This window comes from Labeo rohita, chromosome 10 (assembly GCF_022985175.1).
Source record: "Labeo rohita strain BAU-BD-2019 chromosome 10, IGBB_LRoh.1.0, whole genome shotgun sequence".
NCBI classification, from domain to species: Eukaryota; Metazoa; Chordata; class Actinopteri; order Cypriniformes; family Cyprinidae; genus Labeo; species Labeo rohita.
This window is the reverse complement of record NC_066878.1, coordinates 846,049-861,661: the sequence shown is the minus strand read 5'-3', so window position 1 is coordinate 861,661 and position 15,613 is coordinate 846,049. Positions and strand designations below refer to the sequence as shown.

General features: G+C 38.4%; 1 protein-coding gene across 6 annotated transcripts in view; it reads right to left on the bottom strand.

Moving 5' to 3' along the window:
• Positions 1-655: 655 nt before the first annotated feature.
• aak1b (AP2 associated kinase 1b) overlaps positions 656-15,613 on the bottom strand; it is a 59,422-nt gene continuing 44,464 nt past the window's right edge. The window contains exons 15-22 of one of the 6 annotated variants that reach the window (XM_051120585.1): positions 14,191-14,277; positions 13,666-13,725; positions 12,529-12,633; positions 11,869-11,970; positions 10,677-10,736; positions 9,831-9,941; positions 9,469-9,573; positions 656-1,957 (exon numbers count right to left, since the gene is read on the bottom strand). In XM_051120585.1, the coding sequence (XP_050976542.1) occupies positions 1,356-1,957; positions 9,469-9,573; positions 9,831-9,941; positions 10,677-10,736; positions 11,869-11,970; positions 12,529-12,633; positions 13,666-13,725; positions 14,191-14,277 (1,232 nt within the window). In that variant the 3' untranslated portion in view covers positions 656-1,355. Of the gene's footprint in view, positions 1,958-6,614; positions 7,901-9,468; positions 9,574-9,830; positions 9,942-10,676; positions 10,737-11,868; positions 11,971-12,528; positions 12,634-13,665; positions 13,726-14,190; positions 14,278-15,613 lie in introns of those variants that run through there. The other 5 variants (XM_051120582.1, XM_051120586.1, XM_051120587.1 and 2 more) reach the window with 5 other exon arrangements.

Genomic DNA, 15,613 nt, shown 5'->3' with positions numbered 1-15,613 from the left:
CTTGACTGTGTGAACGGTATGATGAAATCTGATGATTACAAAGAATTTTGGGGCACAATGTAGTGGCCAGTGTCAGAAAGCTGCACCTCCACCAGAGGTCATGGGACTTCCAGCAGGACAATGACCCCAAACACACTTCAAAAAGCACTCCGAAATGGTTACAAAGAAAGCACTGAAGTATGAGTCCAGATCTGAATCCCATAGAACGCCTGTGGAGAGATCTCAAAACAGCAGTTTGGAGAAGGCATCCTTCAAATCTGAGTGACCTGGAGCAGTTTGCAAAAGAAGAGTGGTCCAAAATTCCAGTAGAGAGGTGTAAGAAACACATTCATGGTTACAGGAAGTGACTGATTTCAGTTATTTTTTTCCAAAGGGTGTGCTACCAAATATTAAGTTAAGGGTGCTAATAATTTTGTCCAGTGCATTTTTTGGGTTCTGTGTGGAACTGTATCAGATTTCACTTTTCTTCTGTGTTTTTTGTGTTGTTCCAATGCAAACAAAAAAATAAATAAACATGCGAGTACCAAAACATTTGCAACTGCAACAATTTTCTGAGAGAAGGGTTGCATTTTCTGACAGAATTGCAAGGGTGCAGATAATTTTGGCCATGACTGTACATTCAGCCTGTAAATCCTGCAGGAGTTCAAAAAAGTATGATTAAGTTATGAAGGAAGTCAAAGACGAGACATTTTAACAGAAATGGTTTATCATATAAGGAATATACAGCAGATTGTTATATAGCAAAACTACTATATCCACAATTACAGATTGTAAAAGTGCTTCAATGGTTTCACTGCATTACATGGTGTGGATGTGACCGTCAGTTACTTACAGTCCATTCCAGTCCAGCTTGGGAACGCCTACAGTACCTTGGGTTTAACAAGAACAACAAAGAAACGTGATTCTCCAGCCATTATTACCTGTCACAAGGCCTCAACACAAATCTGCCACCAGATTCTGGAAATTCGTCCAGCTTTGAGACTCAAAAAGGTAGTTAGTACTTGAAAAAGCCTTTGAATAGTCCCATCAGCTGCTCCCTGTAAACCGAGAGTAACAAACTTCCTTCATTTTCACATTTTACATCTTTTTTAATACTGTGTATGATATATATAAAAAAAAGCTTATAACGTATAAACTGTTACAAAAAGAAACGGGTGAATATATGCAGATTATAGACCTGTATATCATAATCGAGGTGGAGCGACGCACAGAGGAAGAACACTGTAGTGAAGCTGAGCTAAAGTGCTGAGGTACTGAGGTAGTCGTCTCATGATAGACTACGCCAGATTTGCTTCCACCACAGATGCATCCAGCACTGGGACGGCAGGACAGGGCACTTACAACATTCTCAAATGCTAAGGCTTTCCCACTGGGCCCCGAGGTTGGAAGGGGGCTGCCAGGAAGGGGTCCATCACTGCTCGAACACCTACCGTCCAGGAGTGAAGCGGCCCAACGGGGACTGAGCTCACAGCCGCCTGCTGGCCCACGCTGGAAATCACGCGGTGGGCGGCAATGGGCTGCTGGGGCATCGGAGCCTCGGCGCAATGCGGAAACCGGATTTGACTGTGCACGGGTGGATGAGGCAGGATGGGCTCATTGCCATTTGTGCATCTTGTTAGATGCTGCGGTCCAGACAGATCATTTCTCCTGCCGAATGGGGCCTGGAGAAAGACGTCAGTCTGCGGATGGGTTCGTTGAAGTTGGGGAAATGGAGCACCGGTGAAGATGTCCCTACCATCTCGTCCACATCCAGGGAACGGGGCATTTGAGAAGACATCTGGGGAGGACGATGGCGAGAGTTTGAGAGACGTAGTGTTGAGGAGTTTGGAGTCCAGCAAGAGAAGTTTTGAGCCACTGCACATGTGCAGAACCTCCTCTTCTTCTACATGAACCTCTGAGTTTGGGATGTTGGTGGCTCCTGATGAAGAATCATAGCCGTTGATGTTAGGCTGATCATCTGCAAAAGAAAAGAAGCACTAACGTTAAAACAATTTAAAGACACTCTCTGGTGATAAGGTTTTTAAATGTGCTTAAAAGAATAGTTCACCTAATGATGAAAATTCTGTCATTAATTACTCACCCTCATGTCGTTGTAGACCTTTGGAATACAAATTAAGATATTTTGGATATTGACACATTCAAGGCCCAGAAAGGTAGTAAAGTAACCGTAATTTTATGAAGTTACAGGAATACTTTCTGTGCGCAAAGAAAACAAATATAAGGACTTTATTCAACAATTTCTTAAACGTAGTAGTTGCATTGCTGTTTATACAGGCTCAGATAGCTCTCATATTTAATCAAAAATAGCATAATTTGTGTTCCGAAGATAAACAATGGTCTTGCAGGTTTGGAACGACTTAAGGGTGAATAATTAATGACAGAATTTTCATTTTTTGGTGAACTATTCCTTTAAATTAGATCCATTACAGTTTTCACTGTATAAAGTAAGGGAACGGTTAACTGATTAACAGGTTTTTAATGTAGCATCCGTCTTTTACTTTTAAAATTACAATTTGTTTTACAAAAAATCACCATCACCAGTCCAACCAGTCCAACCAGACCAAACATCAACTATAGATGTCCAAACAATGTGAACATTAACATGATCACCCATATTTATCGTCTATTCAGGATCTTATGCATTTCACAAGCAAAAGTGGTCATTTGCATATAGAAGTCGAAGAAACTGCATGCACATTCTTAAAAAGTGTAGATAATCGCACCTGTTTTTAAATGAAGACGGCTGTTTTTGTGTTATACAAGGCCAGCAAAAAACGCACGGCCTGAAGCTCAATACCAAATTAGGCTCCTTTTGCTCCTCTAATTTATTCATAAACTCCCTGCTTTAAGGGCTCCTTTAAAGTCAATACGATTTAAAGGAAGGAATCTCCTAAATGGGAAAATACCTACAGGCATTCTGGCAAGTTTGGTTTTTTGAAACACTTTGTTTGAAAGAGAATCAGGCTGGTTTATGACTTGGACGAATAAAAATAATAGGAACAACATATATGAGGTTAATATTTAAAAGGTTTGAGGGCTGATTCAGGTCTGGATGCTGCAACAAGTAGAACTAGGTCATAAAACCAGAAAAGTTCCCAGATATCCTTGAAAGGTGTTTTGTAGGATTCACCCTAAAACTGGGAAATTGGCTGATGCTTTTTTTCCCCCTGTGAATCTGCAGGCTTCAAAAATGATTAACCTGAGACAACTTGCCTTCTGTCTGCCAGGAGTCCTTTTCTTTCATCTAAATGCGATTTTGCAATTTCCTTGGCTGTCCTATCAAATAGGCACCGTATCATCATTTCCCATCATTAAACATACATTTATGTCTCAGGTGGAGGCCAATATGATTTACTTTTTCCACTGCAGTCTTACAGTGGCAAGTCACCTTTTTTTTATTTTAGTCATTTGGTCTATGTTGATTCTCCCACAAAAATGAATGCTCAAATGACAGGGGGAAGAGAGAGATGAGACAGACAAAGGCCATAACATGACCAAAGAAATCTTACCTGCAGAAGACTCGGCTACATCAGCCATACCTGCAGCTAAATGTTGTCACGTGATAACAATAAGAGAAAACTATTTAACATCAAAGACCTTCATTATGAGTTGTATGTCCAAAAAAGGACTGCAGTCTAACAGAAACAAATCTGAGTAGCACCGTGTGAATCAAAAAAATAAAAAATAAAAACGTGTTTAGACTTTCTAAACCTGTTTTAAAAAAGTGGCCCGTTTAAAATGGTTTCATGGTGATTTTTTATTTTTTTTTTTGATATTATGTTCTGTTTTTTATTGTGTTCTGTTTTTTATTTATACAGTTACAATTTAAGGGATGGTTCATCCAAAAATGAAAATTCTGTCATTAATTACTCACCCTCTAGTCCAGGGGTCACCAGATCCGGTCCTGGAGGGCCAGTGTCCCTACAGAGTTTAGCTCCAACCCTAATCAAACACACCTGAACCAGCTAAACAAGGTCTTACTAGGTATACTTGAAACACTTCCAGGCAGGCGTGTTGAGAAAAGTTGGTGGTAAACTCTGCAGGAAACCGGCCCTCCAGGAACAAGTTTGGTTACCCTAGTCGTTTGCAGGGAGTTCATGAATAAATTCCAAACATCAACGAAGGTCTTATGGGCTTCAAACCCAAAAAGTTTTCTCGTAGCTTCGTAAAATTATGGTTGAAGCACTGATGTCACATGGACTATTTTAATGATGTCCTTACTACCTTTCTAGACCTTGAATGTGGTAGCTCTCAGATTTAATCCAAAAAATGTCTTAATTTGTGTTTCGAAGATGATTGAAGGTCTTACAGGTTTGGAACGACATATGGGTGAGTAATTAATCACAGAATTTTAATTTTTGGGTGAACTGACCCTTTAAGTTTTACAGCTGAGCTCAAAAGTTTACACCCCCCTTTCAGAATCTGCAAAATTATAACCATTCTATCAAAATAAGACGGATCATACAAAATGCATGGTATTGTTAATGTAGTACTGACCTGAATAAGATATTTCACATAAAATATGCTTACATATAGTCCATAAGAGAAAATAAGTTGAATTTATTTAAAAAAAATAAATAAATAAATAAAAAGACCCGGTTCAAAAGTTTACATCCCCTTGATTCTTAATACTGTGTAGTTACCTCGATGATCCACAGCTGTTTTTTTGTTTAGTAATAGTTGTTTATGAGTCCCTTGTTTGTCCTGAACAGTTACACTTCCCGCTGTTCCTTCAGGTCCCACAAATTCTTTGGTTTTCCAGCATTTTTGTGTATCTGAACCTTTTCCAACAATGACTGTATGATTTTAAGATCTATCTTTTCACACTGAGGACAACTGAGGTACCCATATCAAACTATTACAGAATACTCAAATGCTCGCTGATGCTTCAGAAGGAAGGGGGGTGAAAACTTTTGAACACAATGGAGATGTGTACATTTTTTCTTAATTTGCTTAAATATAAATTTTTTTTTCATTTAGTACTACTTCTTTAGGAAGCTACAGAAGATTATTTATATACTGGATTACATTATTAGTATTATTAGGCTGCTAAGAGTGCTGTTTGAACAGACAAATAATTAACATCGGCACAATTTACATTCACATTTACATGTTTATTTAACACCCCTTTCTTTGTTTATTGGTTTTCACAAAAATAGAAGGTGCACATGAACCCATCACTGTTCTAACACTGGGCTGAGGGTGTTTGCTACAGAGACCAATGAGGTTCCAACTCTGGGGATAAACATGGTCATAAATATTGTTTTTCTCTGAACAAAAACAGCACATAAAAGGAATCTTTGATTTCTGCACAACAACACAAGTCAAACACTACCCGCGGGGCAAAGACCTCTACTGAGAACTACAAGATGAAGCATTAGGATTGCATAGGTTAACATGAGAGTCTGCGAACGGCTGTACAAAATAGAGGCGAGGATATAGAACGATCTCATAATCGACACTGCCAACAACAAATACCAGTAATGGAGCCCCAGCAGCATCTCTTTTCCTCTGCAAAGAGGATGGCTGAAGTGCAGTGCTATCCTGCTATTTTTTTTTTTTTTTTTTAACCAAATGCCTCCAACATAACAAAACGCCTCATAAAACTTCCCAAGCTTTCATTGCAATGCGAGTTAAAAGTCTGAGGTTTTTCCTACCGTTTTTAGTACAGAACTTTTTTTGGGTGTGGGCGGTATAACTAAAAACGTATATATCGTGGTTAGGTATATATTAGTATATGATATTCAGAAGTTTGGGGTATATCAAATGGAAAAATAACGACGTGTAATAAGACGTGTAAAACAAAAAAATGGTACATTTCAACCAGAAATAAACAGAAAACGAAGTTCCAGCTTTTCTGATCACATAAGTCAAATTTGACAGCATGGGAAAAGAGGTAATATTTTAGAACCATGCAAAAATATCGGAAGTTATGTAAATAGCAGAGCAAAATGTCCATGAGACCGCCCACCCGTACTGTAGTTGCCCTTGAAATGACAAGAGCTGATTTTTTTGTATCTGATTAAAGAACGTTCAATTCTACAGCATGTCCGTCACTGATTGGGAATCTGCTTATATCGTACAACATTAAAGCCAGCATTTTCCATGCTCTCAATGTCTAATGACTCTCAGTGAATGAAAAGAGAACCTGTGCTTGAAACAGAGGTGCCTGCTGCGGGTCCAGCTGTCCAAATGAAGCAGATAAACCATGTCAAAGACAGAACGACCTCACCACTTTCAACAACTAAGACTAGCTATTTATTTACCTCACGTCCACACATACACGCACATACATACGTACAGTACTGATATGAAGATTGGCCACAGACATGTCTTAACTTCATTTTCATAAACACTGCCATGCTTCGATATGCGTTTGAGTCACGAGAACTGTGCAAGAAAGCATGGCGTCGGGCGGTAGTTCTGAGGATGAATTGTATACGTACAGCGTTGAGGATTTTGTCGAGCATTGCCTTCAAAACTACAACCTGTTTTGTTGACGATAAATGTCTGAGAAAGGCAACGAAAACTGAAAACAAATCCAGTCGATTTGCTTACGCATGGCGTCGTACCGTATCGGGATGCTTCAAGATTGTCCTCTTTTCCTAATCGACTTTGTTCGGCAATGACGATCTGGCCGTTAGAAGATGAAACCGACAATTTACATTCGCAAACACATCTCAACACACAGAACAAAGAGATAAAGTTTCCTCTTAAATAGGTTTCATATACACATATCTGCATTTATATATGGATACTCGATTCATACATTCATTCTCTAACACTCTATTCATATTCACATATAATCTTAACCGTATATGAAATATTTCTTTTAAATTATCTCATAATGTATACTATGGGATAAGACTGGGATCTCTGAAGGAATCGCTGGACATTTGGACCAGATGCTTTATACACAGTAGGAACGAATCACTTTTGAGGGCGGGAGAGTCGGATACTGCAGATATACAACAATTTACATTGCTTCGAGTCAACGTACAACATCAATAGAGCTATTTACAGAAAGAACTAACAGAGAAATGATGGTATGGAGGTCATGAGATGGCGAACGAGTACCACTGATGGCAATGAGGAGCTTCTAGTTGGTTTTAAAACAGGTTTAGGATCCGTTCGTACCCTGCGGTCAGTCTGGGTGAAGATAAATTCTCACAAGCTGTGCTTGCCTACCTGCCGGTCTGTAAACATCCAGCGAAAATATTCCTGACTGTAAACATTTGGTTCGCTTTGTACTTTAATTTCTGTCTGGAAGGAGCCGACTGCTTGTGTCTAAAACCCATGTGTGTTTAATATCTGGAGACGAGCTTCCTGAGTGCCACCGAAGACACAGCTAAAGACTGAAGAGAAGAACGATTTTGCACTCTTGGCAAATGAAATGTGTGACGGTCAAGTACACGTGTCCAAAGGAAGCACGGATATGGATGCCGGAGGAAACCAGATTTTGAGCCTGTAGAAAAAGGTTGCACCAGACTTGAACGAAAAGTTGAACATAAACTCATCAGGGAGAAAAACGTCATGGTGCAAGGAAGGAAAGCAGAGTATGTCAAATCAAATGAGCGATGATGGTGATTACGACGAGAACTGATGGACAACAGCGAAAGGGAAAGAACATAAAACGTGAGATGTGATGAACAGGAAGAAACTGAAGCCATGGATTTAAAGAGGGAAATGGACCATGAAAAAGGGTGGAGGGCAAGACAAAGGATAGCGGGAGGGATTCATGGTTAAAGGCAGAAGACTACAGCGGCTGGCGTCATCTTCAGCACAGCAGGAATTATCTGTACGGTCTAGAGGTCGATGAGCTGGTCCACCAGCAGCAGGGAACGGGCCAGGTTGGGCAGGCTGGATTCAGAGCTGCCACTGTTACTGCGAGAGTGACCTCCTAAAAGAGGCCAGACGGACAGGAAGGTTAGGGGCGGAGGAAAGGGAGGACAGCCAGATTAAGACAAGGAAAGACCGAGGAAGGGGACAGCAGAGGAGAGAGGGAGAGAGAGACACAAAGGTAAGTAAACGTTCACGAAAAGTCAAGAAAGACTGTTGCGAGAGGTCATGCGTAGGGTTGGGAATCAAGAATCTGGGAATTGTTTTTTTCAAATAAACTATGAAGGAAGTATTTGATTCTTTTAAGGACTTCACAAAACACAAATATGAGGTTAGTTTGATCAGTGTTTAGGAGAATTCTTTTTTTTTGGTAACTGGAATAAAGATTTTAGACTTTGTGGATAAAAAGATTTGTATCTTTTTTTTTTTTTTTTTTTGGAAAATGACTGATCGCGTAGCTAGATAAGACACTTGTTCCACGGCTGGGATTGCGTACAGCTCTTTAAAGCTCCACTGAAAATGCAATCTGGACCTTCAACCCATTGGCCACCACTGAAGTCCACTATACGGGGGGAAAAAAAAAAATCCTGGAATGTTTTCCTCAAAAAAATCTTAATTTCTTTGCAACTGAAGGAAGGAAGATACAAACATATTTGATTACATAGAGGTTACTAATATGTTTTTGTTCAAAAACGCATCTTTTTCTCTCTGTTTTGGACTTCGGTCCCTGCTGAGACAGCATTTTTGTCAAGGAAAACTGAGCTTTTTGAAAACGCTCTCCAAAGTGGATAAATTTGAAAATGATTTTTTTGCGTTGTTGTGTAGTATGAGAAAACTGAGGCTTTTGAAAACGATGACGCATGTTTAGTCATGTAACACATATTGTACCAATAGATATCTATATTTATAACCGTACTGTGGTATTGTGCTATATATATATTTTTTTTTACACTACTGCTACAGATGTGTTACTTTGTACACTCTTTATATCACAGCCCTGCAAAGGTGAAAATTTACTATTGATTGCTGTTCGCAGCAAAACATGACAGCAGTTGTGTTTTAGATCACAAATACAATATGGAAGTGAGTGTGACCAGGACACATCAGTGAATAGTGAAGTATTTTTCTAAATAAAATGTTCCTGCCAGAAGAATTGCATGAAAACGTATCATGTCTGTATCACCTCAGTGAACTTTTTTGAGACTGTACACATGCGCAGTAAAGCGAATTCAACAATTTCTGATGTTTTGGTGTGGATGAGAAACTTTTGGAAAACGCCTGAAAACACTAGTGTGGACGGAAAGTGTTATTAAAATGAAAACTCCATTTTTAAATGTATCCAGATTAATGCAGACATAGCCTAATAATATTTTAAGAATCGTTACTGGAATTGGAACCAGAATTTCCACATGATTCCCATCCCTAGTCATAAGTGCAAACTCATCTCCCTCAAACAAAACATCTCAACTGTGTATTTTTGCACTTACCAAAAAACAACAACAAAAAAACATTTAAAATAATATTTAGTTGTCACATACTTATATGTGAAGTAACTGCTTGTTTTCATTATAATGAGAGTAAGAAACACATTTCTCACTTATTCTCAGAAGAAAAGATTTGGTTCCTTACCTTGGGAGTTTTTGGAGACCAGTACTGGTATGGGGTCAAATTCATCTTCATTGGCTGTCTCAGCGCTTGAAGGCTCAAAGCCTGAGATCAAACAGGAGTCTGCAGCTGAGAAGCGTTAAGGGTCGAGGCAAATGATAGTTTAAGGGGAAAAGATTTAAGAGGAGCGACAAACACGGGTAAGAAAAATACAGCACTGTTAGCATGATGTCAACCTCTGACATCTTGGCATACATTTTCATACCAAAGTTAAACAAATGTCAAAAAGTGCATATAGTATGTTAATAACATATCATTTTTAATTTTAATGAACCAGGTCGCATAAGCTGTAAATGCCAGCAGAACAAAAGCGTGATTGGTTGTACCTGGTATGTTCTGGGAGGTGCCTCCTGAAACAGGTGCAAAGTCATCCAAACAGGAGGCGGTGCCAGAGGGGAGAGAACAGCCCAGCAAGGAGTCCTCTCCAATCAAAGGGTCTACAGCACAGTGGGGAGCAACACCAGGGAAACACATGAAAACATTAAATCAAATTGACTATATAAAAATCAGGGGGTTATATCTTATATCATTTATATTTTTGGAGGATCATGTTTTTTTCTAGTCATAATTTATTTTTCAGGACCATTTCCTACTCTTTTTCTGACTTAAATAGAATCATTCTGCTGTATTTTTAGATTTGCTGAGTCAAACAAAGACTGCTCTGTCCCATCTGGACACCAAAGAGGCATTATTGACATGTTTATGTGAATAGTCATGTGTTCAACATCTGTCTGAAAGTTTAGTGCCTCTTAATATATACACTGGAATGTCTTGAATTGAAAATTTTAAGATGTGCGTTTAGCAAAACTTCACAGACTAAAAAGGTCCTCTGTCTTTTGTCAAAAATGTACTGATGTATTAATCACAGCTTGCTCGGAAAACTTTTTTAAACTGAGCAGCTTTACTTTTGGGCATTTGAGCAACACAGCAATTCTGCAAGGCCCACTTGAACCCGTTGTGAAATCTGAACAGGAAATATATTGGCCAAAGGCAAAATTCACAGTTGCATGGATTCATATCAAAATAACAGGATTTTGTCTACGAAAACACCTTTACAGTGTTTCCACTGTATACTGAATTCATTTATAACTAAAGATGAAAGAATATGGTTTTCTCATGCATTATTTTTTCTTAATGCATTGTTTTTCACATAATTTACATTATTACAATACCTTTCTCCCAGCCTGGCACAAATGGTTCGATTAGTTCCGGGTTTAATGAAGGCCCGCCTTCTGAAAAATAAAATGTGTTGTGATTGGTTAGCTGTCCCACTGCATTATGATTGGCGAACAGCTTAGACGGTGTTTTAGTCTTGCCACACCCCTTACCAAACTAGCAATTTCCGTGTACAAAGTGATTCTTATGTTTTAAATATGGATATTTTTCTTACAAAAACGCATCGATTCTCTACAGAGGTCTTTATTGACCCCCGGAGCTGTGTCAGGCACTTTTTATTATGGATGGATGCACTTTATTGGACTTGATTTGGACTGATGAGGAGAAACACTCGTCTATACCGTTCTAAAGCTTAGGAGTGCCAGGATTTTTAATGTAACTTTGATTGCATTCGTCTGACAGAAGGAAGTCATATACAGCTAGGATGCATGGAGGGTAACATAATACGCTACAGCAGAGTTGGGTCCTATCGTGCCAGATCGTCAATACATGATGATATTGTGCCAATTTATTTAATTATTTAGCTCCTTACATATTTACATACACCAGCTCCAGCATAAGGCTCAAAGCATCCTAACATTAACGTTATCAAAGAACATCATCACTGATTAGCCTTGCCTAGTCTAGTGCAAGTTTATGCATTTTAAAAAACACTCGCGTTACAGGTAAAGCTGTCTACACTGTATGATGAATAAATCTCTTACCACACACTGAACATGTCTGCGGCACGTTAAATCCGCATTGCTAAAGTTAGCCTAACCCCCCACCTCGTCCCTACACTCGACCATTCGAATTTCCGTAGGCGGGATTTAATTTAATGATATTCCAATAAGCCACGTTGTGACATCACAACATGCGGAAAACAAACGCTGTAGTCATTTGGAGCCGTTCATTGTAGTTCTTGAAAAGGGATTTTTTAAAAACTAAATATCTGTCTTTGGAGTGGATTTTGAGATGTGTATTTTTCTAGATCTTTTTATGCCTAAACATACACACCACAGATTGGCTAAAATTCAAAAAGTGAAAATGCATAATAGGAACCCTTTTAATGAGTGAAGTCAACTTTAGCCTCAGGCACCCTCTAAACACAGAGAAAATATTCTCGCACCACTAAAATATTTGACAGGATGTTACCAATGCTAGGCAGAAGCGTGTCCGTCTCTGATGCATTTTTTTTTTTTTTTTTACCTGCCAGTGCTGATGATACTGGTTCTGTTTCTATGGGGTACAGCTGAGCCCGAGGGGGCTCCAAGCCAGGAATCAGAGAGTCCAAACACACTTCCGTTTTGGCTGGGTGTAAGAGAGATTGAAGAAAGCACAAAGAAAACAGACAATGCCACATTGTGAATTATTCATCATATCACCAAACACATCACTGATATCTTTCATAACACATTCAAAAAGCATTCATTCGTTTTTTTAGTCTGCTGGACAATGTGTGATTTCTTCAACAAAGAGACTCACTAGATCCTCACTGCATGATGATTAGATTCTTTGAGGTATCTTGGAAAGGAGGGGTGTGCAAGTCATATCAATTAACTACAGGTGTACCTCAGGGTTCGGTGCTTGGCCACCTCATCTTTTTGATAAACACAATATTTCTGGCACCCATCACTAATCAGCTTTTTCAACTAACGCAATGCCATAATGTCTATACAAATCAAGTTAAATTTCATGTTGCAAGAAAAAAAATACCAAGTAATCACAAATAATACAGAAATCAGTTTAATCTGCATTGCACAACAACATAGAGGGGAAAATATTGTGTGTCTCAGCGAAAAGAATAGTTTAATTAAGCTTTTGTGAAAGCTGCAAGCATTTAGTGAGACTGTCAGCAAAAGCTATTACCATCTCTAGTGTCATCCATGGAGCTACCGAAGGGGTCGGCCATGGACAGCAGATCAGGCAGCATGAGAGAGGTATCTGGAGACTTCAGGCCCTCTATCAGCTTCTCTGTAAGTCAGCCAATGAAAACAGCGAGCGTTAGCCAGAATAAACACAGAAATGTAGGCATGCAGATACTAAGAGGAAAGAGAAAGGACAATAGAGGGTTTGAAAGCCAGACCAGTGATTTTGCTTTACCTAACAAAAATAAGCAGCTTAATTACTGATGGGTCTAAATTATACATTGCACAATGCAGGCTGAGAACACAATGTAAAAGTGAATGTGATCACTGAAGACAAAAAATGGCACCAAGGCCATGGTCATGCATGTGACTTCTATCTACGATTAAAAACATAAACCATTTGAGTTAAAGATGGTTCATCTACGTATTGATGCAGTAAACAAAAAGGTTGACAAAAAAACAAAAAAAACAAAAAAAAAAACAAACAAACATTAAACACAAAGGTATACCTAAAGATAAAATATTTATTAGAGCATTTTTATTTTTTTTTCCCAGTCATCAGCAGCCAATTAGTATTAACCCTGGACAACAAAACCAGTCTTAAGTAGCAGGTATATTTGTAGCAATAGCCAGAAATACATTGTATGGGTTAAAATGATCGATTTTTCTTTTATGCCAAAAATCATTAGGATATTCTGTAAATTGTGTACCGTAAATATATCAAAATGTAATTTTTGAGTAGTAATATGCATTGCTAAGAACTTCATTTGGACAACTTAAAAGGCGATTTTCTCAGTATTTTGATTTTTGCCCCCTCAGATTGCAGATTTGCAAATAGTTGCATCTCGGCCAAATATTGTCCTATCCTAACAAACCATATATCAATAGAAAGCTTATTTATTTAGCTATTCAAAAATAGATCTGTTTGTTTAAACAAAATTGCCAGAAAAGGCTAAAGGTTTTTGTGGTTAATTTTAAAATAAAGTGCTAAACAGTACATTAGTGTTTACATTTGTAACAAAATTGCTACTGTGAATCACCAAATTTTAAAGTATGGGCATTTTATAAACCCCTGCAGGTGTGATGACCACTAAGGTGCATAGAGGTCAGGTGAAGCTGCCATGGGTCTTTGGATTACCTGGCACAGCTAGCAAACCAGCTCCCGGTTCCAAGCCCAGAATGTCAACAGGTCTTTCAGCTTTATGAGTGCAGAGAAAGAAAAAATAGAAATAATAAAGCAGTCAAGAAGTGCTGGAGATCAATAAGAGTCAATACACACTAAGCATCAGCGTAAATGGAGGAAGCAGGCGGACTCTGATGAGCTGCTCAGCGGGGATGCTGTTAACTGGCTGGCCTTGATTTATCTTAATAGAAGTCTCCTGCGGAGTCTGGTAACCAGTTCAACTACCTAAGATGTACTGAACATTTGCCATCACACAGTGAGGGAGGTCAGGAATGTTACAGAAATAATGTAAGAGACTAACAGCACACAAACAGAATATCAATGGCCAAATACAGACAAGACAGGAAGCAGAATGTCACTATTAGGGTCATAGAGTACATCTACAAATATAGTCACAATGCAATATTTGCTACGTTAATTCAAATCACACTAATTTTATGTAGTAGTGAAACATTAGTTTAGGGCTAATAGTACACTTACCAGAAGATGGAGGAGGAGGAGCAGGTTCCGCTGCCTCCAGCCCAGGAATTAGACTCTCAGCAGCGGCAATCAGAGGTTCAACAGGTTCTGCAAACAGCAAAAACACTTTCATGTACTTGACAAAATCAATTTCAAATGACATTTCTTACAAACCATACCTACGGAGTATAATGACATGCAGTGAAAGACACACACACACACACACACACATTATTCAAAATTATTCAACCCCCTTGACCTGCAAGACATTTTGCTAAATTTTATCTAAATGGTAAAATTCTCATTAAGTGACTTTCAAATCAGCTCTGGAGATTAAGTTCATGTGTTCATGTCGTCGTATAGCCACAAGCTTCACGTGTGCTTCAGCATTGGTGTAGTAAACAAAACCACGTCTCTGCCATTTTTACATACAGAGCCAAGCGGAAGATGCAGGATTCATAATTTCCAGCTTTTTGCGTTTTAATATTCACAGACACTAGTCCATATTGTAATTCGAATTAAGCGACAGACCTACTTTTGATTTATTCATCCAAAAATGTATGAATTCCACGTTATAGCAAATTCCGTTTTTATGAATGTGTGTAAATAAATGCCTTTTCTTTTTCTGAAACTAAATATCAACTGATCTACAAATACTAGATATTTACTACACTGTCTGAACAAACTGATCTGATTTCATTACTTCAGCATCTGAACTAACAAACAACTCACAATTCAGTGTAATGGAAACCTAAAAACCATAAAATCAACAACATTTCAGCAAATCAAAAACCAAAGCATACAATCAAATTATTTTAACAAAAACATTGTCTGTTAATGTTTTTGGACAATCTTCAGAGCAAATAAACCAAAACGAGCAAACGTACGTAATTCAAATTAAGCGACAGACCCACTTTTGATTTATTCATCCAAAAATGTATAAATTCCACATTATAGCAAATTCTGTTTTTATGAATGGACTCCGCTCCGCTGAACTCTACTAGATAACAGTGCTGACAATATAAAATAAAAAATGGTGAATATTGATACAATGTTAATGACAGTATTCATAGCACTCTGTGATGAGTGAGTAAGGTTTCTATTTACAACACGTTTTTGCGCTGCTGAGCATTGCAGCCAATCACAGACATTTCTGTTGAGCATGTGAATGTAACATCCAATCAGCTGTGTTTATGTTGGTCAGAATACACCCAAAAGCGCTGAAAACATGTTTGCAAATTCTTCAGCAAAGTATGTTTGCAAATCCTTTCATTATAAAAATAAAATGGATTGTGCAGTGTTGTCAGCTTCATTCAATATAACAGGGGTTTCTGCTGGCAGCACTCTTTGCTTGCATTAATATAATATAATGCATTTGTAATGCTGCTAACTGCACAGTACAATCTTCATATACATGTTCAATACACATGTGATATTCAATTGA